This window comes from Ambystoma mexicanum, chromosome 12 (genome assembly GCF_040938575.1).
Source record: "Ambystoma mexicanum isolate Mex_15411 chromosome 12, UKY_AmexF1_1, whole genome shotgun sequence".
Taxonomy (NCBI): Eukaryota; Metazoa; Chordata; class Amphibia; order Caudata; family Ambystomatidae; genus Ambystoma; species Ambystoma mexicanum.
In genome coordinates, this window is record NC_090936.1 from 578,197,970 (window position 1) to 578,223,106 (window position 25,137).

General features: G+C 44.0%; 1 protein-coding gene across 2 annotated transcripts in view; it reads right to left on the reverse strand.

Moving 5' to 3' along the window:
- Positions 1 to 572: 572 nt before the first annotated feature.
- Positions 573 to 25,137, reverse strand: part of LOC138513815 (double C2-like domain-containing protein beta) — a 358,694-nt gene continuing 334,129 nt past the window's right edge. Inside the window, exons 9-11 of one of the 2 annotated variants that reach the window (XM_069628915.1) lie at positions 20,244 to 20,340; positions 19,665 to 19,801; positions 573 to 1,571 (exon numbers count right to left, since the gene is read on the reverse strand). In XM_069628915.1, coding sequence (XP_069485016.1) covers positions 19,671 to 19,801; positions 20,244 to 20,340 — 228 coding nt within the window. In that variant the 3' untranslated portion in view covers positions 573 to 1,571; positions 19,665 to 19,670. The remainder of the gene's footprint in view (positions 1,572 to 19,664; positions 19,802 to 20,243; positions 20,341 to 25,137) is intronic. The other variant, XM_069628916.1, reaches the window with a different exon arrangement.

The window sequence follows — 25,137 nt, forward strand, 5'->3', positions numbered from 1 at the left end:
TGTGGGATTTGCCGTCGAAGTGGAAGCTTTGCTGTTAGCTATGATTTGTCCCGGACATTTCACGCTCCACACATGAGTTTGTTACTCTTCACTGTTATAGGCCAGAAACAAGTTGCATTAAATTGGATGCAGATATCACCACATACATTTCAGGCGTGCTTTAGCGGCCTGATCTGGGGCAACGAATGAAAAAGCCACCTGGTCCTGTTTCTCGTGACAGTAGCTTATCTTAATGGACCCACTACCTAGTAACAGGAAACTTATCTCCTGTGCTGGCTTCTGAGTCTTTCAGGTTGGGAAATTGTCAAGCCATTTCCATTGTGTTCAATCGCTTGCATGCCGCTTGTGTGTATTGTCATATTTGTTTGCTACTGTCTTATGAAGATATTGTGATGAGAAAAATAACAGTAGCAACTCCTTCTACATCCTGTTTTACTTCGAGTCAGCAGTGCAGCCAGGGGGGGACAGGTGGGGAAGCTACCCCCAACCCCCCAACTCCCACCTGGTGCCCAGTGCGCCCGCTAGCCTCACGCTGCTGCCCTATTATCCCCCCTGCCCCCCGCACCAACAGCTGCCTCTGCCACTGCTTTGAGTCTGTGCCTTAAATCTCTGCACCAGCTCAGAGGCAGTCAATTCCTCTGAGTGACACCAAGGTATATTTTTCTCTGGCTCTGTGCTGGTGCAGGAAATACATGCATGTGTCCACAGTTGCACATTGGCTACCCTTACTGCTGCTTGAACTCCTGATTCACTCTGTCTGCCGTATAACGCCGGCGGTGACTTTAACATTCCAATGCCATCGGAACTGGATGACATAGACACTCTTCATCTAGACAAGAGTATTGGTCAATTCAAGGCTTGTAAGTCCAGCAACAGTGCACTGGAAAAGGAGTGGCACTCACAAGATTTGCCACAACGAAAGAGAAAGGCATGTTAAGGCGTCAATTCCCATCTTCACCGCACACATGACATTAGGGACTCAGAATCTTGCCCAAGGAAAGACGCACAACGTTTTGTTAGTTAACAAAGTATTTGCATATTATATTCAGAATGTACAGGCTGCAAATGTAAGTCATCCATTACTTTATCCACCGCTCTTTTATTTCTAGAACTAAAGTTCAAAGTTCTACCTTTCTAAAGAAATGTCTGTGTGGTGTTGTCATGAGTGGGTTGTTCCACCATCGAGGCATAGCGAGAGGTATAGTTCCTCCTGCGTGTGTCCATTGCCCAGGTGTGCCCGGGAGGGGAGGATGGGTGTAACAACTGCCACAGTTGATTCCATGTCCACAGGTCCTTTGACAATACTCACAAAGTGCCCAGGTGATCTGGACGTTTCTGGACTTTTCTATTCTGGAATACTGTCGTTTCCAAAATGGCGGTTCTGCTGGGAAAACGTCAAGGTGTTATCAGTTTCCAGGTGGAGGTGGTGCTGGTTTCTGTGCTTTCAGGTTATGGAGTTCATCTGAGCCTCCATGTGGGGATGGAGATCTGTAATCCTGTGCTCTGTTCAAGGGTCACATGGACTGACGCTCGTTGGGTTTCGATGCTGGAGAGGGCGATCCGTCTGATCCCTGCAAGAGAAAAATACATATGTTGTAACCCACGCACAAAGGTATTGCACTAAGGAACATCAGTAGTGGGAACTAACCCCTGAGAGAGTAACACTGCAGGACTCCCGTGGCAGTAAGGGTTAACATAGTGTGTGCAATAATGACTGGTCTATTATGTGTGGTATAGGTTAGTCTCCCATGCAGTCGAAGACTTCCATGCTTAGTAATGGTTACTCTCCTATATTCAGTATGAATTAGTACCCCATGTGCCTTTGGTTTAGCCTACCAGGTGCAGGGCTCAAGTCGAGGGTACATGCGGGTGGACAGAGCCCCCCCACTTTTTTCAGAAGTCCCCCCACTTTTATCAGAGTGCACCTTGAAATGCTAATTTCGGGTGACACCACATTCAATTTGTATGTTAATGAGTCCCCCCACTTTTTCTTTTAGGACTTGACCCCTGCCCAGTTGCAGTTGAGAGTTAGTCCCCAATGTACAGTAAGGCTTAATCTCCCTTGTACTGTAAGAATCAGTCTCCCAGGTGCAGCAAGGATAAGTCTACCATATGCAGTAAGGGTTAGTTTCCTATGCGAAATACAAGTGCGTACACCATATGTGGTAACGTTTAGTTTTTCATTTGCAGCAAGAGTTAGGCTCCCATTTATAGTAAGGGGTGGTCTACCATTTGCAATAAGAACTGGGCCCCATGTTCGGTCAAAGGTCAGTCTCCTATAGCCATTTACCAAGTGTTAATCTTCTATGTGCTGTAACCTTAGTCTCCCATGTACAGTGATGGTTAATCCCAGATTTTACGTAAGGAGTATGCGCCCGTGTGTAGTAAGATTTTGTCTCATGAACAGTAAGGGTTAGTCTTACATGTGCAGAAAAAGTTGTCCTCCTTTGTACAGAAAGGATAACCCCTGATGTGCAGTAAGTGACAGTCTCTCAAGTGCAGCTAGAATTAGTCTAGTAACCAAAGGGAGTAACTTTGATCAGAACATTCTGCACCTAGACTCCTGCACTCAAATCCCGATGATCCCTTTTCTGTGAAAATCACTGCCTCAAACACTGAGCTGGTGGAATTGTTTTTGGATAGGGGTCTCAGGGGGTGTGTGTGTGGTGAATCTAGAAGTCATCTATTCATGGTAGCACTATCCTGCTGAGCTCAATATATGATTACAAATAAAGTTGTGCTTAAAACCTCTTTTGAAGAATTGCAACATTATCTTTAAGTTTCTGGCCCTATTATATACGCCAATCCTAGAAATCTAGAGTTTCTGAAATTGGCATTACCCTAGATGTTGTGAGGAAGTAGCTCTATTGATAGTTTATTTTCTTGAATCATTTTTTGATCGAATTTACTTGATGGAATTGTCCCCCAAAAATGTAGATGTTCAGTTGGTGTTAGGCAATATTGGCGGCAGAGGGTAAGGGGGGCATGTAGGGGCAGTGGGGGGCGGGCGACACAAGGGGCTCTTCCCCTGCTTTCAATAAAACGCAACCGAGAAAAAAATATTAGAGCAAAACAAAACGATGATTAGGCATACAACCTGTTCTGACAGTTTTAACCAAAATCTATTGCTATCGATAGCAGTTCATGGCAAACGTGTATGAATACACATCGTCTACTTTTATGTGTCAGTATACCCTCCTTTTGCATGTTTTTCACATTGTGATTTTGCAAAAGGTGAACATTCTGCGAGTGCCTTGGCGGCAATTAGTGTCCTCTTCTGTTGGTTTAATGGAAGAAGATCCTGATTTCTCAGTCTTGTGAAAGAACTGACTTTCCTTAACTCTAGTTTATTTGTTAGAAGTGTGTGTCTGTTTTGTGTTAAGTATTTTTAATTATTATAATTTTTTTTTTATATAGTTCATTACAAACTTTTAAAATATTATGCATTCATAGGCAGTTCTATTCCGTGCATTACAAATCTACCATAATAACTAAAATAAACATACAATTTGACTCTTTATATTTACAGATATAACTCGTCATTTAAGTCATATTATTCCTGAACTCATGGAGTATTCACGCATTAATCTTAAAGTTCAAACTGGCGGCTGTCTCCTCAGTCGTTTTCTGCCAGGATAACTTGTAATTTTTCCAAATAAAATACTAAAGCAAAGGCTATTTTTCTTAGCAGTTCCCTCCGCCATAAAGTTCCACCAATCTTCTCCATTAAGATGGATTGTAATTTCAGACCCTAAATGTGTGGTTCTTATATCAGTGAGTTTCTAACAATATAATACCAGGTGTTTCAGTGTTTCTTTTTCAGCCCTGTAGAACCTGCAACCATCATCCAGATTCTTATCATTACTTCTTATGTTCATTAGAATTTCGGTTTGAAACAGGTTCAAGCGGAATTTCATAAAGATTTTCCTTTTTTTGCTGCACGGGAAGATTTGAAGGTATTTTGGAAGAGTGTTCACAGCTCTTGCTTCCGGGGGAACCTGTGCCATACACCTGTGTTGAGCTCTCTGCTCCAGGTTTTCACACCAGTCCTGATTCCATCATTTTCTTTTAACTACATTAGGATTTTGAATTAGCATTAATTGATCGACTTGCAGTTGTTTCAGAGTGGTCGCACAGTTTTGCTTCCACTTACTCGGGATTGATTTATCTGGGATATTTACATCTGTGCGCAGGATTTGGTATTGCGGCAGATCATCTGCTCCAAGTACTTTTATATACACTAAAAGCATGTGCCATATCACCTTTGCGTTAATTGAAGTTAAACCCAACTCATATCTAATGCAGGCAAGTGGTGTCCCTCTTGACAGCTGTAAAATGTTGCTCCAATATGTGTTTTCACACCATGACCATATTGAAGCCGGGCATCCCAACAACGCTTCTCCACCAAAAATCAACGCTGGAATTACCTTCGCTTTGTAGAATTCTATTGTCGGTTTCAGAGTGAAACTCCCATACTTTTTATTTATTACAGTTCCCTGGGCTGTCAAGGATTTATATTTCCGACAAATTTTCTGCACCATTTGATCATCGTTAAAACGTGAGGTTGTGATTACACCTAGATATTGGGTCTCCATCGTGAGTGAGTTTAATCGGTTTTTCGCTGAATACCCATTTGAATTTTTCCGACGTTCTTCATGTGAAACCAATGAGATTTTGGAGCACCAATATCTCTGTTTTTGTCGGGTTGATCACAAGACTGTTTGCCTCTATGTATTGTTTTAGTGCCGACAATTTTCTCTGTAGACCTATCTGAGTGACGTCTATTAATACTATGTCGTCAGCATACAAGATGTAACTCAGTCTATTTCCATTTATCTTTGGGGCAAAAGCTCTTATTGCCTCTAAGGAACTTCCCACATCCGAGATGAATGTACTGAACAGAGTTGCCCCGAGAGGGCACCCCTGTTTCACTCCTCTGGATGTTATAATTGGCGGCGGAATGGTTCCGTGTTGGTCCAGTCTGACTCTTATGGTGCTATTTGAATAAAGTTCTTTGATTGCAGCAAGCAAACTTATTGGACATCCCAATTTATTCAGTTTTGTCCACAAAAGCTCACGGTCAATGCTGTCAAAAGCGTGGGCTAAATCTATAAAGATTAAGTATATTTTAGTTTTTTTCCTTATAGCCTCCATTTTTAATAGATTGATTAGAAATAGATTCAGCCCACAACCGACACCCTTCACAAAACCAGTTTGACCAACATCAGCAACCCCCTGACAGTTTTATCCACTCAGTTAGTTGTAGTAAAAGCTGAGTAGCAAAACGGTTTCCCACAACATCCAAAAGTGCTATCGGCCTATAATTTTTAGGGTCCGTTCTTATTCCTTTTTTAAATATAGGCACGATTATTGCACTTTTCCATGAAACCAGGATCCTTTTTTCTACGATGATGTTTTTAAACAGGTTGTTCATTATTATTATCACTTGCAATGGTTTCAACTTTGTTCCTGGCCTTTAGTCATGATATGACGTTTATTTGCATCATCCTCTGAATCATCCACAAGGCCTTCTGGGGCCTGGGACCACACTATCTCCAACTTTCCCTCCCTAAATACTTCCCTGCTAGAGCCCTACGCTCCTCTAACTTCAACTCTTTGACTGACAAATGCTTCGCCAAGCAGAGAGTGGGGGGCAGATCTCTCTCCTTGGCTAGTGCATCCGCCTCAAACAGCCTCCCTGCCCCTCTCAGACTTGAGCCAGACCTCCGTAAGTTCCGGAAACTGCTCAAAACTCTGCTCTTCTCTACCTCTTTCCCTTCCATATTAATCACTCCACTGCCGCTGCGACCGGTGGCCTGATCCTCATGAATCTCAGATGATCCCAGGCCCTTCCTCCCAGTCAATACCAGCACCCGTCCTCCCCCACTGCACTACCCTGCAGGCTCCTCCTTGCATGCTCCACATACCACCCTTGAGAGTCGCCTGTACTAGCACTTAGTCTGAGGTTCTCCTCCTTGGCTCCCCTTAGCACTTCCCTCCCCGCCCCTCCTCCAGCACTTGTTCACTCCTCTGCTCCCCCTCCTACTTCCCCATCCCCTGCACTTCTCAATGTACTTGCATGTCCGAATGCCCCAAGGCCTAGTAGGACCACAACTGTATATGTACTGTTTTTGCCATTGTTATTTATTCCCCTTTTCCCTGCCCATTTTGCCTTGTGGCGCTTTGAAACACAATTCTGTTGTATAAGCGCCTTACAAATGCTCAATAAAATAAAATAAAAATGTGGTTATTTGAGGCATATGGCCGGTACCACCTGATGGCTTGTCAGCATATTTCGGTTTGGTCATTACTTTTCGTCTGGTGAAAGCCAATGTAAATGCTATTGCCCTGTGAACCTCATGCTGTTCACAATAAAGGAATTGCTTCAAGCAGTATACACACACTAATCATCTGAATACAATTCTTGGGGCAATTAAGTAATTTATTGAGTTATATACTGCGTCAATTGATGACTATAGCGTCTTCAAAGCATGTAAACCATGTCCAGGTTTTAGGCATATTGTGTCCTGCACCGGGGATCGCAGGGCCTTAGTCTTCTTGCAGGAAATAACCTGAAAATAATGTGAGATAAAAGAAAAGATAAGGCAGACCGTGCAGTGAGGAAGGGGGAAGCTTGAGAAGGTGTGTGAATGAATGACTGAAGGGCTGAGAATAATGTATTGTAAATCAGTATGCATAGTATGGGTGAATGTGGGGCTCGAGATGTACTCAGGCCATCCTAAGTATGCTGCGTGATAGAAAGCATACATGTGAGAAAGCCATGAGTGTTTCTACCTAGAGCAAATCTTGTCTTGTGCAAATGAAAGGGAAACCGGAGGTCTGTGCATAGACTGCCGTTTCATGAAGAGGCCCTTTATTTCCCCATTGTAGCATTACAGGAAATAAGCATTTCCATTAAGCCATGAACCCATACTAGTGGGCCATTTTTCCATTTCCAAATCCATGGATGTGGGTGAGATATATTTCTGTAGGCCTGTTGCATCCTGCAGGGGTGCAGTATTATCAAGACTGGATGACCCCCTTCCTCAAGTAAAGAACAGAAACCACTATCTTGGGCTGCTACAATTCCCGAGCTCACCCACTTACCTGCAGAGTACTCCAAGGATCCACACTCTCACCTCTACTTTTCAACATCTACATGACACCGCTTCTAGACATTACAATAGAGCTGGTCTCTCCTACTACAACTACGTGGATGACACACAAATATTCTACACATTTGTGAACCACCAATCACCAAACACTCCAGACATTAAAAATTGCCTTGCTCAGGTGGTGAATGACATCAAACAGACTAAACCTCAACCCTAACCAATCATAACTGATACTCTGTTATCCTACAGGTTCTAGCTCCACCACAACCCCTTGGCCTGATGATATAGGCCCTTTCCCAATCGTGTCGACCACAGTAAGGAATATTGAAACCACAATGGTCAACACCCTCATTCTTGATCCGCTGTTCAGAGCCATCATCAGAAGCTGTTTTTCTCAGACGCGCATGCTACACTGCATCTTATCTCACTTGACATTGACCCCCAGGTCCATGGTGATAATTTCTCAAATACTATCCAAAGTAGACTATGTGAACAGCCTCTATCTTGTACTCTAACATTACCCACTTGAGGAAACTTTAAAGAGTACAAAATTCAGCGGCAAGTCTACTTCTCAGAACCCAACGATTTGAACACATCACCAGCATCGCATGTTTTTCTTCAAAACATTGTCCATCTGGCATTGTTCATAGCAAGGATCCTCTTTTTCATATCTGGCCATAAAACTGTGGAACACTCTATCCAAACCTCTCTGCCTGGAAGTGAACAACCTAATTTTCAGGAAACAGTGCAAGACTAGTCTTTTCGTTAAACCACTTTGAAAGAAATGAAAGATAATAGCTAACTAAAATGACCAAAAAACGATGCACCAGAAACTTGGGCTAATTTACGGCAAGCTATTGTGAAACTCTTCACCCTACCATCTGTGAGAATCCAATTTCATTCATGGATACTCTGCTGCGTGACTACTGTCCGCATTTGAATCTCAGTTAAATCTACAACCAAGAGCCATGAAGCCACACCTTAAATCACCTCTCCTCTCGGCCCAATCGTCACACCCTCATGCAACTCCTCACTACTTAAATGTTGGATCCTTACACTTCCCACACTCCTTCAGACAACCGACCAGGTCCAGTGCACTTAGTAGACTCAGACCCTATCCATCTTCTATCAACAACCATTCTGTTAATTTTTGCATTCCACAAACCAGGGGCTGGGAATACGGCTAATCTGCCCAGTCCGTATGAAACACAAACAACATAGAGATGTTCATATTGACACATAGGTGACGGGTACTTCCAACCTCCATCCATCGACATCACAGGTTTCTGCAACTGCCTTTCTGCTATCCAAATAGTGCACCCTGCCCTCCTTTCTTACAGAGCCATGTGCAGTAAGACCAACATTATAGGAAGAAGAGCGCTATATTTTATATCACTTTACCTTACATTACTTTATGTATAAATATATGTTACTACTTTATGAAATAAGATGTAGAAAGGATGGGTTCTATGTTATTTCCTTGAGATTTTTTAATTGAGGGAAAATTCATCAAATTATTTTTTGTAGGATATTTTCCTGCAAATGTATGTGGGGGGAGAACCCGCAGATACCCCCCACCTTCCCTATACCTTTTTAATTACCATAACCCACCCCCACATACATTTGTGGTAAATTTATAGTAAAATATTCAATGATTTCTCCCTCAATGGAAAAACCTGCGATGGAATCTACCTATACCGAAAGGATGATCATGGCTTGCACCAACATTTGTCCATAATGCTATACCCTCTAGACCTTTTCATCAAATTACTTGTCAGTCAAAGGAATGACATAATTTTGGCAGTGGTCAATTTTATTACCAGCATGAGTCATTTTGCACATCTAAAGAAGGTTATCCAGTGATAAAATATGCTTCCGGTAATATTGCAGGAATTGTCAGACTTCTGTGATTCTGAATACAGTTTCTCAATTCATCTCAAATTGTTGGTCTCCGTGGATCTGGGACTGGATTAGAAATGTGGTTGAAAATAAGCCATCATCATCTTCAGATCAGACCATCCTCACCCCCAGTCCTAGAACTCCCCCCACACCCCTAAAGCCAAAGGATGGTGCACTGTGGGGCACATTGAGGAACCGACACTCAACATTTTACCTTTCCAGGACCTCATTGCTTCGACCTCCCCAGGGAGAACATCTTTCAGGATTTTAGCAGCATTCGAAAACCTAATCATCTTCGCCAATCGGGCCAGATGGAGCTGCCATCTGTGAAGCATTTTGATACAATGACATTTGTATTGGCTGGCTCTAGATGTTCTGTAGGGTCTTTTACATAACTGAGACCACAAATCATGAATCATTTAAAATCCAAGGTCCCTGGTCCATCGACCTTTAGTATTCAATGTCCCCTGTGTGTTCACATCTATAACAGATCTACACATTGCTGAGACCAACTCCCTATTAGCAGGATGGATCTCCAGAATTCTATCAAATCGGGTGAGAGGCCTCGATATTTTGGTTTTCCATTTCCCTTGGGACAGATCCCCCTTTACCTGGAGAAAGTGGAAAGTTGATAATTTGCTGTTCATCTTCTTTTCCAGCATCACAATATCAACAAATGTCCTATTACTCCAAAGCTGACCAGGTTTTTTGAGCCCTGCCTCAAACCAGGATTGAAAACTTGCAGCTTCTTGTATGTCCGTAAGAAAGAGAGGTACCCACAAAGATCTCAATGGTGAGGGCCAGGTAGAGAGCCTACTCACTGCTCCCCTGTCTCTCCACTAATGCCATAGTGTGCCCTACTTTGCACGATTTAGTACTGATCTCATCAGGGTGCTCTCAGGACCCAATGCCTTTCCCAAACTGAGACTGGCATTAGGACATTTTTTCAAAACCACCCATCGCTTTTTCTGAAGGTTTCAAATATGGTCATATTTAACTGCCATTTGGCAGACAAATTATACCCGTTCATAACCTGAAATTCCACACCCCCTGTCACGATTCTCTCCCTTGACTCTCATTCCAGCCACTTGGGAGCATGATTTGGGATGCATTCCATGTTGGACTTTGCTTCTGACACATTACTGTGGTACTCGAAAACCATATTTTTAATTTCACTTACCGCCTAGTTGCATTTTGATTGTTTCCCAGAATTCCTTGCCCAATGCTTCATCTCCACCTTAGCAGAACAAGCAGCACACTTGAGGCATGTGATCATTAGCCTGCTTTAGAAGCCTCAGTTTGCTCAGTCCTGTGCTGGTCATTGTTGCAGTGTTCCTGTTTGTGGCCGGTTCCTTGCTCCCAGTTCTTTGTTTTTAATTTCTGGTACCTAGATCCTTGATTCTTGACCCTGGATCCCTTGGTGTTGTTATTAGCAGTTTCAGGTTCCTGGATTCAGTTTCCGTCTTCCTCTGTTTTGCAGTTAGCACTTTGCAGTGCTTGACTTTCCCTTTGCAGCCCAGTTTGTCTATGCTCTATATTTCTTTGACCTTGCTCTATTTCGCCAGTGTATACTTGATCCTTTTGACACCCCTCATTGAGAGAATTCCAATTTGTGTACCCTTTTCCTTGTCTACCCTGGGTGGGGAGGCAAGGATGTTCTAGGATTGTTATTTTGCTCCTGTTCCATGACTACCTCTTGCAGTCTTTTCCTAGTTTCCCCTTGTACTTATCTCTTTATTCCCTTTTGTTTGTTGTGTCCAGCTCCTGTGTGAATGCCTATGTTTTCTGCACTGTCCTGCAAACACTAATACTACTTGTTCCATAGCTGGTGTCTTATGTATTAAGATATCCTCCCTTTGCTGTTATAGCCTTTCTGGGTCCCTCTTTGGTCAGAAGGCTTCATGGCCGTCGCTGACATTCCAGATGGTGTTTCCCATCCTCTGGAGTATAGTCTTTAAGTTGCCTTATATATTACCATCACGGGTGTTAGCTTAAAGACCCTGTCATGGGCTGTCCAGCATGTGGGCTTAGCGCGGACAGTGCCTGTAACAGCGATTGTGGGCAAGGAGCTTGCAGATTGTATTTGTAATCGGAAGGAGCTTCTAAGAGCTACCACACATCACATATATTTACATCACATTCTACTTGCACATCCTGGGTGTTACTGTGCATGTTTCTTGGGCCCTGAATGCTTGTGCTGTGAGGCTCGTTACTCAGTGTATCATCTTGTGCAGATTTCCCTTGCCATATCCACTGCCCTTTGTCTCCTCGTGATGCACCCGTCTCCAGGGAACAAATCAAATGGTTATAGAGAATTTTTGTTTGTTCTCCGAGAGAAATATCAAACATTTTTGTTTCATGTCCCCATATATTGATAAAGAAGCAAAACTGCTAGAGTCATGAACACAATAAAGGATTGTTGGTAGAACATTCACTTTCAATATTGTCAAATGACCCATCTTTGATAACTTGAATTATTTCTATTATATCATGCCATAGAGGAGGATAATTGATCTTGTATAATAAATCCAAATCCTTTCTTAGCCAAATCCCAAGATGTTTAATCTTTGCCTCACATATCTGAATTGAATATTCCCATAACTTCTTGTGGAATCCCCACTTCTGGGTCCCAAAGGAAGAACCTGGGATTTATCCCCATTCATTTTATATGCTCATAGTGCATCGACTTGTTCAACTAGCTCCGTCAGAGAATTTAACAAATCCTTGGCTGGGGTCATATGAAGCAATGTATCATCGGCAAAGAGGCTTATTTTATAGTCTTTACTTCCTACTTTAAATCCCCTTATTCGCTTACCTCTCCTAATTTCGGCAGTTAGGTTTTCCATAAGTAACGCAAAAAGGAGGGGAAAATGGGGCAACCCTGCCTAGACCCTTTCCCCAGTGATCTCAATTGGGAAAATCTGCAATAGACCTCAACCTCAGTGCCCGGAGAGGAATATAGTTCCCACACCTAAAAAGACCAATTTGGGCAAAACCAAAAGCATTCCGAAATCCCCAGCAGGTCCCCTCAAATTACTTCTCAGTGTCAAGTGAGAGCAGAAACCGCTCTTTTGCCTCTTGCCTAATAACATGTATCAGATGTATTATCTTTCTAATATTATCAGTCTTTATTTCCCTAAGACAAATCTGACTTGGTCCCCATGTATTCATGTTGGGAGAAACCTACCCAACCTGGAGGCCAGAATCCAAGTAACAATTTTCATATCAATGTTTAGTGATGATGTAGGCCTATTGGAACTACAGAGTCTATGTTCCTTCCCTTGTCTGGGAATTACCCAAATTACTGTTTCCAAAAACGTGTCCAGAATAAACTCCCCATCCAATATACCACTGCACATTTCCATTAGCTTCAGCACTAATACTTCACTACAGCTCTTGTAAAAATGTGCTGTAAAACAATCTTTCCTGACAGATTTTCTAGATTTCATTCTACTTCTACCTAGATTAACCTCCCACTCTGTTAAGGGTGTTTCTAGGATTGCCGAGTCTTGCTCTGAGAGTTTTGGTAAATTAATCCTTGCCAAAGATTGACAAGTGTGTTTAAGAGCATGCGTCATCTGATTTCTACAGTGATTCATAGAATGCCGCAAGGGCCTCTGCTATGTTATATGGTGCTCTAGTTGCCAGCTCTAATTCTTTTTTATACACCACCTGTCTTTTGGCTACTTGTTTATTCAAATTCTTAGCTAGAAGCGTTGGTTCTCTCTCTCCTCTTACATACAAATGTTGACATACAAACCTCACTTTTTAAAAATATAAAGATCTGCAGCGTGAACCCCCCGTAACTTGGCCCGTAAAGCCAACATTGTTGTTCTGTACGGTCCTTCAGTTTCCCACTAATTGCTGATTCTTGAATGGCCTTCCGCATTTTCCTTTTAGATTCTTCCCTCATTATCATCCCCCAATAACCACCTTTTCTGCATTCCCAAACCAAACCTGGGGCAACTAACTTCTCTGCACTTTCATCAAATTGAACTTGAATATGAACATTGGCCATTGCAAACGTTTGAGTGAACTGTGATTATTAGTCATTGCCACACCTAGATAGGATTGTGAATATTAACCACTTCCACATCTAGACAGGATTTTGAATATTAGCCACTGCCACATCTAGACAGGATTATGATTATCAGCCATTTCCACACGTAGACAGAACTGTGAATATTAGCTGGCTTTACATCTATACATGATTGTGAATATTAGCCATTGCCACATACCGAAAGAACTGTGAATATCAGCCTGCGTCACATCTAGACAGGATTGTGAACTCTATCCATTGTCACATTTTGAGTGAACTGTGAATATTAGCTCACGTCACATCCAGACCGGATTGTGAATATTAGCCACTACCAGAGTTTGAGAGAACTTTAAATATTGACCTGTGTCGCATCTAGACGGGACTGTGAATATTAGCCAGTGCTGCATCTAGATAGAAATGTGGAGATTTCCACGTGACTCATCCAGATAGAACTTGGAAATAAGCATGCATCACATCTAGAAAGCAAGGACATATAGCCCACTAACCCAATGCTCAAATCTCTGAATACAAATCCACTCAACCATCTTCTCGACCAGCAAACCGCACGTACTTCACCACACTGCAACAACTAACAAACAACACATGAATCGCACCAACAGCACACGAGGTCTCGCATTGATCCGATATTCACACCAAAGCTCAGCACACGGTGAAACCCGAACTCAAGCTGCTAACAACACTCCACGTTTCTCACTTTCCTATTCCCTCTTCAGCCGACTAACCCACCCTGCCTTCTTATTTGCAGATCCGCCTGAGTGCCTGGGGACCAATTCCATTGGTGGCAGTGCGCGGTACAAATACATTTAACATCAAAATTGTATTCTGTTTCTTCAGTTAGAAAATCTCTAAATATCGTTGTATTACCATCTACTATGCCCCAGGGCTTAGCTCTCCCTCCTATACACTACCACAGCAGGATGAGGAAACTGGTACAGTTATACTACTACAAACCTCTCACACGTCCTGATGGATGCCGAAAGAAACATTCATACAAGGGAACTGTCGGCAAAGAAATCATCTTTCTCTCAGGGCCGCATCTTAAGAGGGTGCTTGAGATCCGATTACACTCTGCATTGATTAATCAAACCACTGACATCTCAAGAAGCTGAAATACCAACAATTAACACAAGAGGCAAATGCTTTTCTTTTCCTGGTTCTAGTTCACCATCCCATTCAGAACCCCCAAGAAAAATATGAAGACATATCCCTTAGCTACAAGAAACTCTATAGTAAAAAATGTGGTGTCTTTGTTACCACCCGGTCTGCCACTCTGAAGCATTTTCCTAATTTCCAGAACAACTATAATAGGAGATTTATTTGCAAGGACTGAGGAAGCACAAAACAATAAGCGGAGGAACAATCATCACTGAGTAGGGTTTCTCGTGTATCAACAGGAAATTATTTCTCCCTACAAGGCAGCAGTGAACTGGTGCTATTTCACGCTGATGGCAGGGCACTCTAGCAATCTAAGAAACCCAGATCTTCTTCACTAAATATTCAGGTGGCAAGCTATAAAGAATCAAATCACACAAAATGGCCTCTCTTGCATCATCTGCTTGCAAGCAAATAGCAAAGAACATACCAGTCAAATCAGTAAGATTGCTTCTCCTCCACCCCCCTCCTAGGTAAGTGTGGGAGGGGCTAATTTCCATTTGGAGCTGGCTTCTTCCAAGAGAAAGACAACTATCCTTGTCCTATGAGATACCTTAGCAAATCTTGCACATTTTGTCATGTTAATAAATCACTACTGGCAGTGGAATTGGCCAATGTGTTCCTGAAAGATACTATATGGATCCAGGATTTACACAACGTCAGTTACTGGCTGTGGGGCCCATGTTGTTGCAAGGTTTTGGTATTCCTTTCTGTACATACACTGTAACTCTAGCCATAAATCTTTCAGCTATCACCTGCGGTCGGATGGGAATACAGAGTTTACCAATCAATTGTCCGTACAATATTAGAGTTTTTGAGGCCTCATCAAGACACCTGGGTTCAGTGGATTCTGATAGCAGAATGTATCTATTAAAACTTGGCATGTATAGCTTTCATTGCAAGAAGTTGTGGCCGCCAATCTCTGTTGTGCGAAATGTTAAATTCATGTAGAGGAGGAGCCAAGTGCCTCTACCGGAAGTCCCGCCCCCATTTTGCCTATATGTTGGAAACTGGAAATTACGACATGCGCGACACCAATAATGGTCCCTATAGTGTGAAGAAACCTTGAAACAAGGTATCCATTAAGAAAGCCCTATATGATGCAACCACGGAGAAATGACAGTCTTTTCAAGGAGTTTCCAGAAGATTAGTGAAGATGAGAGAAAGAGAAGACTGGTAATGTCACATGAAGCAGAAAGGACTCCCCTAGAAGAGATGCCAATGAAGAGAGTATATAGACCTCATAGAATCTGATGGCGAAGTGAAGAATTGAGTAACATTTCATGTGTGGAATGAAGATTGCACGTGCGGAAAGCACTGAAGAAAATGCAAGCCGTTTTATCATTGTACAGATGCTGAAACGCAAGTAGACTAAGTCATCTGGAAGGCTGGCTATACATAGTGAATAGACTGCAGGCAGCCCCACCATTATACATATGTGTATAGAATCTGGATGTTCCATGATGTGTTTTAGCAGACTGGGACCCCATGAACAGAAGAGCTGAAAGTGTGGCGAAGTAGAAGAAAACAGCTGAGGACGAGGGAAGATTTGAGAAAGGTTGTCTGGCCCAGTGTCAAGAGTTGGGGCAGCCAAGAAACTGGTTATCTATTCGAGAAGATACAAAGAACATGAGAAGCGAGGCGAGCTCCTGTTAAGGTGTAATGGTTTTCTTCATTTAATAGTGTTAAATGCAAAGAATGAGCTCAAAACACGGTCTCCTGTCACATGGTCAAGATGAAAATAGACTTTGGGCAAGCTGCACTGAGACTTAAAGATAAGACCATAAGACCATGCTCACACTCCATTCTATTCTCAGGCGCACTGATACTTTGCAAGGCCGAGTTCAAAGACTAATTGGAATGGCAGACAGCAGGAGTGATGATGGATGTTGGGTTAATTGGGTGAGGAGGCATGGCCAAGTCCAACCCTCCAGCACCTGGGGTACAAGCTTGTGTGCTGCTAGCGAGTGGAATATTCCAGAAGGGTGCAAGCGTGCCAACCAATCATGGAGGGACACGTAGCAAAGAGCCCTGTAGTTTGAAAGCCAATGAAACGTGTATTTCATGACAGCAAAGTTGACTTGCACTAGGGGTGGGCATAGCTGTCCACCCGACCTTAGAGACCCAATTACAATCCTATCCCCCATAGAAAGTATACCTAGATGTTCCCTGTAGACGAACCACAATGCCACGTAGGTTTTCTTATTTTGCCATGTAGTATGACGTCACGTATGATGAATTTTTGTTATAAAAGAATGTTTTTTCATATGTTGCTTCGGGATCATGCGGTGAGATGTCCGTTGTATGTTTTTGCCAACTTCCTGAGTCTTATTATTGGTGTAAGAGTAAACTCTGCATCCCCCATCCATCCCATAGAGCGCTACCTCGCTTAAAGGGCCTACAGGTTCATTCAGGGTCTGTCAACCACAGGCTGCAGACCCTGAAACGGGTATTTGTCCCTGCACAACCTCACTCAAATGTCAAATGTCAGTGAAAGTTGTTAAATTTACTGTGTTGTTGGCAGGCAAGTGCTGAAGCGTATTTTGCGGTAGCATTGTCCTATTTTATATCTTTCATTTATTAATTGCCAAATGATGTAGTTGGTGATCATCTTTGCATCCCGATCTTTGCTTTTATCTGTCCAATGGCTGCCAAATTAGATGTTGAATTTTCTGTGCGTTTACCCAACATGTGCTCTTGATTTGTTTGGGTCCCTTCCACTTGCAGTTTGCTGTCGGTCTGCCTTGCATATTTTGTTGCTGAGTGCACTCTACTAGTAATGTTTCTCTGTTGCACTGTTCTTTGGGCCCAATTACTTGCTATTCAGCGTCCCCTCCAGCCTTGGTGGACGGATCCCCAGAGTATGAGCATTGTGAAGTTCTGGATTGCCGCTCGGTGTACCATTGGCTAAAGTACTGGTTGATTGTGCTCTGTTATGGTGCAAACTTTGTAGTGTCATTCTCATCCAAGCTACCGCCCTAGCCGCCATTTTCTCAGGGGTCCAATTCAGGGACAGGTATGGGCCCCCTTGAGATTGGGTGAAGACATTCTGTGTGTTGATGTGACATATCTAGGGGAGGTGTGCTGGCTGTCCATGGTAGATATGACAGCATGGGTCCCGCAGGCTACAAAGCAAAATGCCACTGCACCGATACCGACTCAAAATGGCAGCTGTCTCCAGACGCAGAATGCAAAACAATAGTACTTCCTCATTCTTAGCTGGCAGTTCAGCTCAAGGACTACCATGAATATTACTACAGCACCTGGCAACCTTGCTTTTTTCCTTGGTTCCTCATTGACATATGAAACTTCACAGTCAGCCTGCCCGACAGTTAATTCACTCTAAACCCTTCGTGTTCCTCTTTCACTGCCTTATGCACTTGAACTGTTTTGATTGTGATGTGCTTGTTCAATGTGTGCTTTTGTTTGCAGGTTCCAGGGCCAGTGTTTTTTCCTAACCGTTTCTCTTGTTGGACCTTCTCAGATATGCCGTGCCAACTTGGGGCTTGGCCTGCTCTCCCATGGGATGTCCTCAGTGCTACTCTGCGCGTGGGAACTGGGATCTTTTAGCACATCCAGAAAATCCTCCATCCTTTCCTGGACAGCAGGGATGGGAGCCTTTATTTTTTTTTACCCTGCTCCATCCACAGGGATTCAAACCCAGAATACTCTAGTGTCACATCTTGCTGAGCTATCTTGTGGGTGCTGTTTTGCTTTTGTTTGACTAGCCTGCGTGGGACCTTGCTGCACGATAGCCCTGCTTACATGCAGAACACCGACGCTGATTTTCTGCAGTTAAGCACGATTGACCTGACATTTCAGCAGGCAAAGCTGTGTGTGCAGGTAATGGGAGGGTTGGGGTGGGAGGGGTAGCTTTATTCCTGGGTATGCCCCTTTAGAGGTGAATGGTGGGTGATTGGAAAGGGGAGGGTGCATAAAGCTGCATGCTATGTGGGGATAATGACTGGAAGTAATGGTGTTTGTTTTACTTCATTGGTGCTTGCACAGTTGTAAAACACAGTGTTGGGGAATGGAGTCACCTCATGACACCGTTTTACATTGAGAGGTCTCCCGTCTACAGTAACAGGTATTCCTATGTTTGCAGTAAGAGTCAGTATCAAGTATTCAAATGGAGTTCGCCTTTCGTGCATAATGGTTTAACATCCATTCTGCAGTAAGGGTTAGTCCCCAATGCACGGTAAGAGTTTGTCTCCGCTGTGCAGTGTTAGCCCCCCTCATGCACTCCAAGAGTTAGCATCCAGGAAGTAAGACTAAGCCTCCCATGTGCAGTAAGAGTTAGCCACCAGGCAGTAAGAGTAAGCCTCCCCTGTATGGTAAGAGTTAGCCACCAGGCAGTAAGGCTAAGCCTCCCATGTGCAGTACGTGTTAGCCTCTAGGCTGTAAGAGTTAGCCTCCAAACAGTAACACTAAGCCTCCCATGTGCAATAAGAGTTAGCCTCTAGGTAGTAAGAGTAAGCCTCCAGGCATTAAGACTAAACCTTCCATGTGTAGTAAGAGTTAGCCTATAGGCAGTAAGAGTAAGCCTCCCTGTATGGTAAGAGTTAGCCTCCAGGAAGTAAGACTAAGCCTCCCATGCGCAGTACGAGTTAGCCTCTAGGCAGTAAGAGTAAGCCTCCAGGCAGTAACACTAAGCCTCCCATGTGCAGTACGAGTTAGCCTCTAGGCAGTAAGACTAAGCCTCCAGGCAGTAACACTAAGCCTCCCATGTGCAGTAAGAGCTAGCCTCTAGGCAGTAAGAGTAAGCCTCCCCTGCATGGTAAGAGTTAGCCTCCAGGAAGTAAGACTAAGCCTCCCATGCGCAGTACGAGTTAGCCTCTAGGCAGTAAGAGTAAGCCTCCAGGCAGTAACACTAAGCCTCCCATGTGCAGTACGAGTTAGCCTCTAGGCAGTAAGACTAAGCCTCCAGGCAGTAACACTAAGCCTCCCATGTGCAGTAAGAGCTAGCCTCTAGGCTGTAAGAGTAAGCCTCCCCTGTATGGTAAGAGTTAGCCTCCAGGCAGTAAGACTAAGCCTCCCATGTGCAGTAAGAGTTAGCCTCTAGGCTGTAAGAGTAAGCCTCCCCTGTATGGTAAGAGTCAATCTCCCATGTACAGAAAATGTTGTCTCCGATGTGCAGTAAGAGTTACATTTTTAGGTGCATTAAGTATTAGTCCCCCATTCACAGAAATAATGACTTTCCTGTGTTCAGTAGGAATTAGTCACACATGTGGATTAAGGGTTAGCGGACCTCCCCACCCTCAGTTTTCAGGAAGCTTTGGTCCTGATTGTGCAGTTAGAAGTAGTCTAGTTAATTTCCTGCATGGATTTACAGGAATTATGCCATGCACAGTAAATGTACGCCTTCCATGTGCTGCAAGAATGAGTCCCCCATGTGTCTGGAAGAGACATGACAGGCCCTACTCCTTATTAAGTATTACCATTGGTCAGTCGCTGAGCTCTGCGTTGTCATTGGTTAAGGCATGCCACTGCTCCACAGGCTGGTCTTTGTTCTTCAAGCACTGGAACCAGTGTCTCAGCTGCTCCCCCTTGGAGTTTATCCCCAGCTGTACCCCACCTGTGGACGAAAGCAAAGAAATGGTTTACGATAAAGCCCACAGAGGTGGCCAAGAGATGTCTACTTAAGAAGGGGAGGCTGGTAGACTGATATAGAGTGTGAATGCGAGATGCCAAAAACATGAAGTGTCCCAGGGCAATGGGGAGCGAGGGAGAGGAAGACTAGAGGTGGGCCAGGCTTGGGGAAACGGAGCAGTCTTGTGTGACCAATACCAGCTGAAAGACTGGTAGAGTGGGGCCAGCCAGTAACATGTCTGTCGTGCCTGACATGTGATTGAATCTTCCGTAGCCAGAGATGGCATTCACTGGCTCCAGACTGCCGGAATCTCCTGACATATGAATAAGCCTCGTCTGCAGCCCACTCTCTCACCTATTTCCGTGTAACATGAATGAATGAAGCGCCTCGAGGACTGTCAAGCGCACCCACCGGTGGTCCGGCTCACCTATGAAGTCGTTGGACATGCCCAGGTCGTAGTCCCACACGGAAACAAAGAGAGTCTTCTTGGCCAACTCCTCCTGCCGGATCTCGTAGAAAAACTCCTGAGGGCAGAAAGAAGAGGAGACATTGAGCAGGTGCAGCAGTGCAAGGCACTGGAGCTGGAGGAGGCAGGGAAGTGGGAGCCAGCAGGGTGGAGGTGTGAGGACAGGAGAGACAGACAAAAAGAAGAAAAGAAAGATACAGAGAGAAGGAAAGAAAGAGAGACAGAGAACCACTCGGAAATACAAAAGAGGCTGATTTAAAGAGAAAGAAAGGAGAGACATTCACACAGCCATAATTACAAGTGACTAGAAGGGAAGAGATAGAAGGAGGGTTAGACGTGTATAGAATAACAGTGACAGATACAGAGCAAGGTTGCCAATAGATGGTGACATACACTGATAGAAGAGTGAATTGGGATCCACTGTAAATGGGTGACAGTGGCCTATTTTGTTGACGAGTGATAGAATGACCTGACAACACCCAATGTATTTTGCTGCATTAAAGTAAAGGGCATTCTGGGGTCTCCATCATGCAAGAGAAGCTGATGTTCTCAGTCTATCTATTTGCATTTTGAGTTGGTGGATGGTTCTTCATCTCTGTGGGGATTAGGGGCTCTTTGAAATCAGCTGATTTTGCCTATCTTACATCCAAAGGATAGATTTGACCATGAGCCAGCTCCTGTTCCACTTCCAACAGGGGTATAGCTCCGAGTTATGTTGGTTCAAGCAGTCCATGTAGCCTCAGGGCTCTCATGGAGCCTGCTCTCCTGGCTCATAAGGGGCTCTTACCTTCTCCCACACCTGATCCCGCCCTCACCCACACCCCAGATCTAGTGGGTCCTCATGTGTCACGCCTTGGGTTTAGCCAGCCTCTCGAGTTGCCATGGATACTGACAGTACCCGTACACATTGGTCCATCATTAACACCATGGTTCAGGAAGACAGGTACAAAAATATGGCCTCATCAGAACAGGCGGGTGGGGGGTACACACTAGTACAAAATGGTGACTACAGCAGGCAGACACGCACAGTTGCTGGAGTACCACACTTTTAGGCAGGGACTGGTTCAGGGAATGTGCCTTTGCAAGCTACAACAAGCCAGCTTCTGTATGGGGTGTGAAACTGCTCAAATGTGTGTCGGAGAGTAACCATAGAGTCATTGCTTGTGCACTTCTTGAGTGCCTTCACCCTTTGTTTTCTTGAACAAAGTTGTACCGCACTGTTGATGTGTAAAGGAATTGAGTGAAGGAGGAGGCACTGTATTCAAGCAGTGGCCGAGCAGTATTACGGAGCTGTTGCACTGTTGAATTGTTATTTCTCTTTGCTTTCTCACATTGTGTCCAGTGCTCCTGCCTTGTTAATTCCAGGTACTTTCAGAAACCTACCCATTTTCCTATTAAATACAAATAATTGCAGTTTATCATTTAATGACGTTTGGGGTTTAAACTGGACAATCCTAATCCTCTGTGTTTTTACCCCTCTGAGAAGCAGCCAGCACGTTGATGAGTATCAGAATGTATCTTATCCCAGGAAATGCTCATGTACATTCATATCTGGCCCATAGAGCAGCCCTGCAGAGATCCAATAGATGCTCCACAGCGGCAATGCCACAGTCTGATACTAAGTGCATTAGCTTCTCTGTTTTGTTAACAAGACTAGAGCTGTCAGGACCGTCCTCTTCCATGGCCGGAAGAAGCAAGATGAGGTCTCTCATTAGGGAATGAGCCACATACACTATATATATGACGGACATCGAATAGCGAAGGAAGCAGCAGCATACGTTTGTCTAGGCAAAATCTTAACTTTCCTATCAATGGCAGCTGCAGGAGAAGCCCCCTCTGTTGCAGCTGCAGGACAGCTTGTAAGTGTGTGCAGAAGCCTGCCATGGCTTGAATCACCTCTCTTGAAACCCTCAAGCAGGGCTAGTATCGAGCATGCATACCTTCTTATAGACGCTCCATTCCTGGAGAACATCCCTGCGAAAAGCCTAATGAAGAAGAAGGCCAGTCACGGGAATTGGAATGTATCTGTCAAACATTCCCTATTCCCTGAAGAATGCATTGAATTGGTGGGCACTCCTTGATTCCTGAATCCAAGGTTACGGAGGAGATGGGCAAATGCCTCAAGGGACACCACCCTCAATCTGATTGTATCCTTTGTATCCATTTTGTCATCCTTGTTTGAATTTGCCTCAGAGACATTGCAGGCATCATCATCAACCCTAGGACATGTGGGGCATGGTTCCTCCAGGCAGGAAAGCATTTGCCTTCCTTCGTGTACTGTAATTTTCACCGGATTCATCAATGCCTCCTCCTTAGCCAACTCCGTCGCCAGTTGTCTTAAAGCAGTCTGAGTTACCCCTCTCCTAAAGAAACCATCTCTTGACCCCACCTTCCCCACTAACTGCTGACCTATCACCACTGTTCCTTTCCTCCACAAAAATCCTGGATTGTATGGCCTACTCCCAAATCCAATGCTTTCTAGAACACCACCAACTACTTGGTTTAGGACATTCTGGTGTCTGCCCCAAACTTAGCACGGAACCAGAACTCTTAGTTCTCAAAGTTCAATTAGACAACTTCCGTGACTATGGCAACATTGCCATACTCCTCCTCCTTGACCGTTCTGCTGCATTCGACCTTGCAGACCATGATGTGCTCTGCCATCAACTTTCCTCAAATCTCCACTTATCCATCGAGGCCACCACCTGGAACAAATCTTTCTTGAGTGAGTGCACTTCCACAGTCTTCATTGGGGATTCAGCAGCAGATCCCATCACTGTCCCCCTTGGAGTTTCCCAAGGCTCCTGCCCTCTACAATACACACACTAAGCCTCTATTCCACCATCTAGACTCCCTCTGCACTCTCTACCCTCAGCTTGCTGATGATGCACCGATCCTCATTCCCTTCACAGGAAGCTATGAAGACGATTCTGTTGCTATCAACAGGATCTATAGCATCATCCAGAACTGGATGGCCACCCACAATCTATGTCTCAACAATGATAAAACTGAGCTACTCATTGTGGGCTCCCCTTGCCATCTCAAAAACATAGACCCTGTGTTTTCTTCCTTTCTCATCGGTGGTACTAACATACCAGTTGTAAAATGTGTCAAGACTCTTGGAATCTACTCTACCTAGACGCCAAACTCACTATGTCCAAACACATCAATGCCTTTTCATCCTCCACAGCATACACGTCTAAATGTATATCCTTGAGCAGACAATTCCTCATGCCGAGCAACTGCTTGACACTTCCAAAAGCTATCATAAACAGCAAACTGGATTATTGTAATATCCTTTTCATGGGTACCTCTGCAAAAAACATCGACAAACTCCAACTTCTGCAAAACAAAGCCCTTTGTGCATCTTTGGGACTAGGATGCTCATATCACATTCAGCATCCAGGAGTGATGTTCACTGGCTGCCCATTAAAGCCTGCATTGAATTAAAATTCTAGCTATCACGCACCAATCTGTCCATAAAGAAGCACCCCTTTACCTTAACAATAGCAACATCCCCATACCTTGTGTGCGCCCTTTAAGTTCTTCTTCCAGCCTCACCATGCTCACTCCTCGATTCAAAAGAAAAAGAGCAGGTTGTGCAAGCTTTTGCATCAGAGCAGCCTCTCTCTGGAGCTCTCTCCCGCCCAACATCAGAAATGAGCACTTCTACCAGACCTTAAGAAAACTTGTGAAAACGTGGCTGTTCAATAAATACGATTAATTCATTCTGTATGAAAGTGATAACTTTCCTCATGCCCTCTGTACAAACACTGCTATATTGATGGATAGGGCGTTACACAAATGCAATAAATAAATTAAATAAATTAAATAAATTAAATAAATAAATTAGTCAGGTGAAAGAAGAAAAGGCTCAGGAGCAGCTACAGGAAGGCACGTAAGGAAGGCAACAGGCAGAGGCTAAACAGTGGCAGCGAAAGGCTCCTCTGCAACCACTATTAGAAGTCAAAGTACAGAGAGAACAAGTCACCAAGGGAGTAGGGGGATGCGGAGAGTCCGTGATGGGGATGATATCATGTTTGAAGTGATGCCTTCTACTACCCATCTTGGCCTCTGAGGAAGAAGGGGTGGTTAGCCCCAGAAGTATGGCACCTATTGGCCTTGTTCTTAATCGAAGAACCCATTGCATTTGCCTTGAATAGTCTCTGCTCAGTCTCTCACACAATGCAGCCCGTCTTGACCTACATTTTTCCCCATGTGTTTAATCTTTGGGCGATATTTCATAAACCCATCTCTTGTGTCCTTTGGTTAAAGGTATGAGGGAGACTGCAGAATGAAATCTAGTTCCCAATGCGATGATCACATTTTCTTCAAATGATTTGGCCTTTTTGTCTGCTCTGGCAGAACACTGTGGTTTTGTCATTGCGGTTACCCAGTGGTGGATTGTGAATGAATTTGACAAGTGGTGGGGTGCAAATATTTTCACTGAATTGGCATGCTTTTTCTCAAAGGAAATCACAAGGCCTGTGTTTGAACTATATAAGGCAGCATTGCCAGGATAAAATAAATGTTTATGTTGGTTGGTTTTGCCCATAAACAGTTACGAGACCCGAGTCAGCAATATACGTCAGCTTTATCATTGTGAAAAAAAAAATGGTTTCATGCTGCTTGTGCCCAAAGAAAACCACGAGGCTTGTTTCAAAAAAATATGCCAGTATTGTCAATGTAAAACATAGTTTTATGCTATGTGATGATTTTCCAGGTATCGTCACTCCTCCCCAATCCCATGAGGCTAGGGAGGCGCGGTCGCTACCCATTAGTCCCTCTAAGGGTGGTTTAATGCGGGAGGACCTCATGTGGGGGGACTCCCCATCTGGGTATAAAATCGAACTCC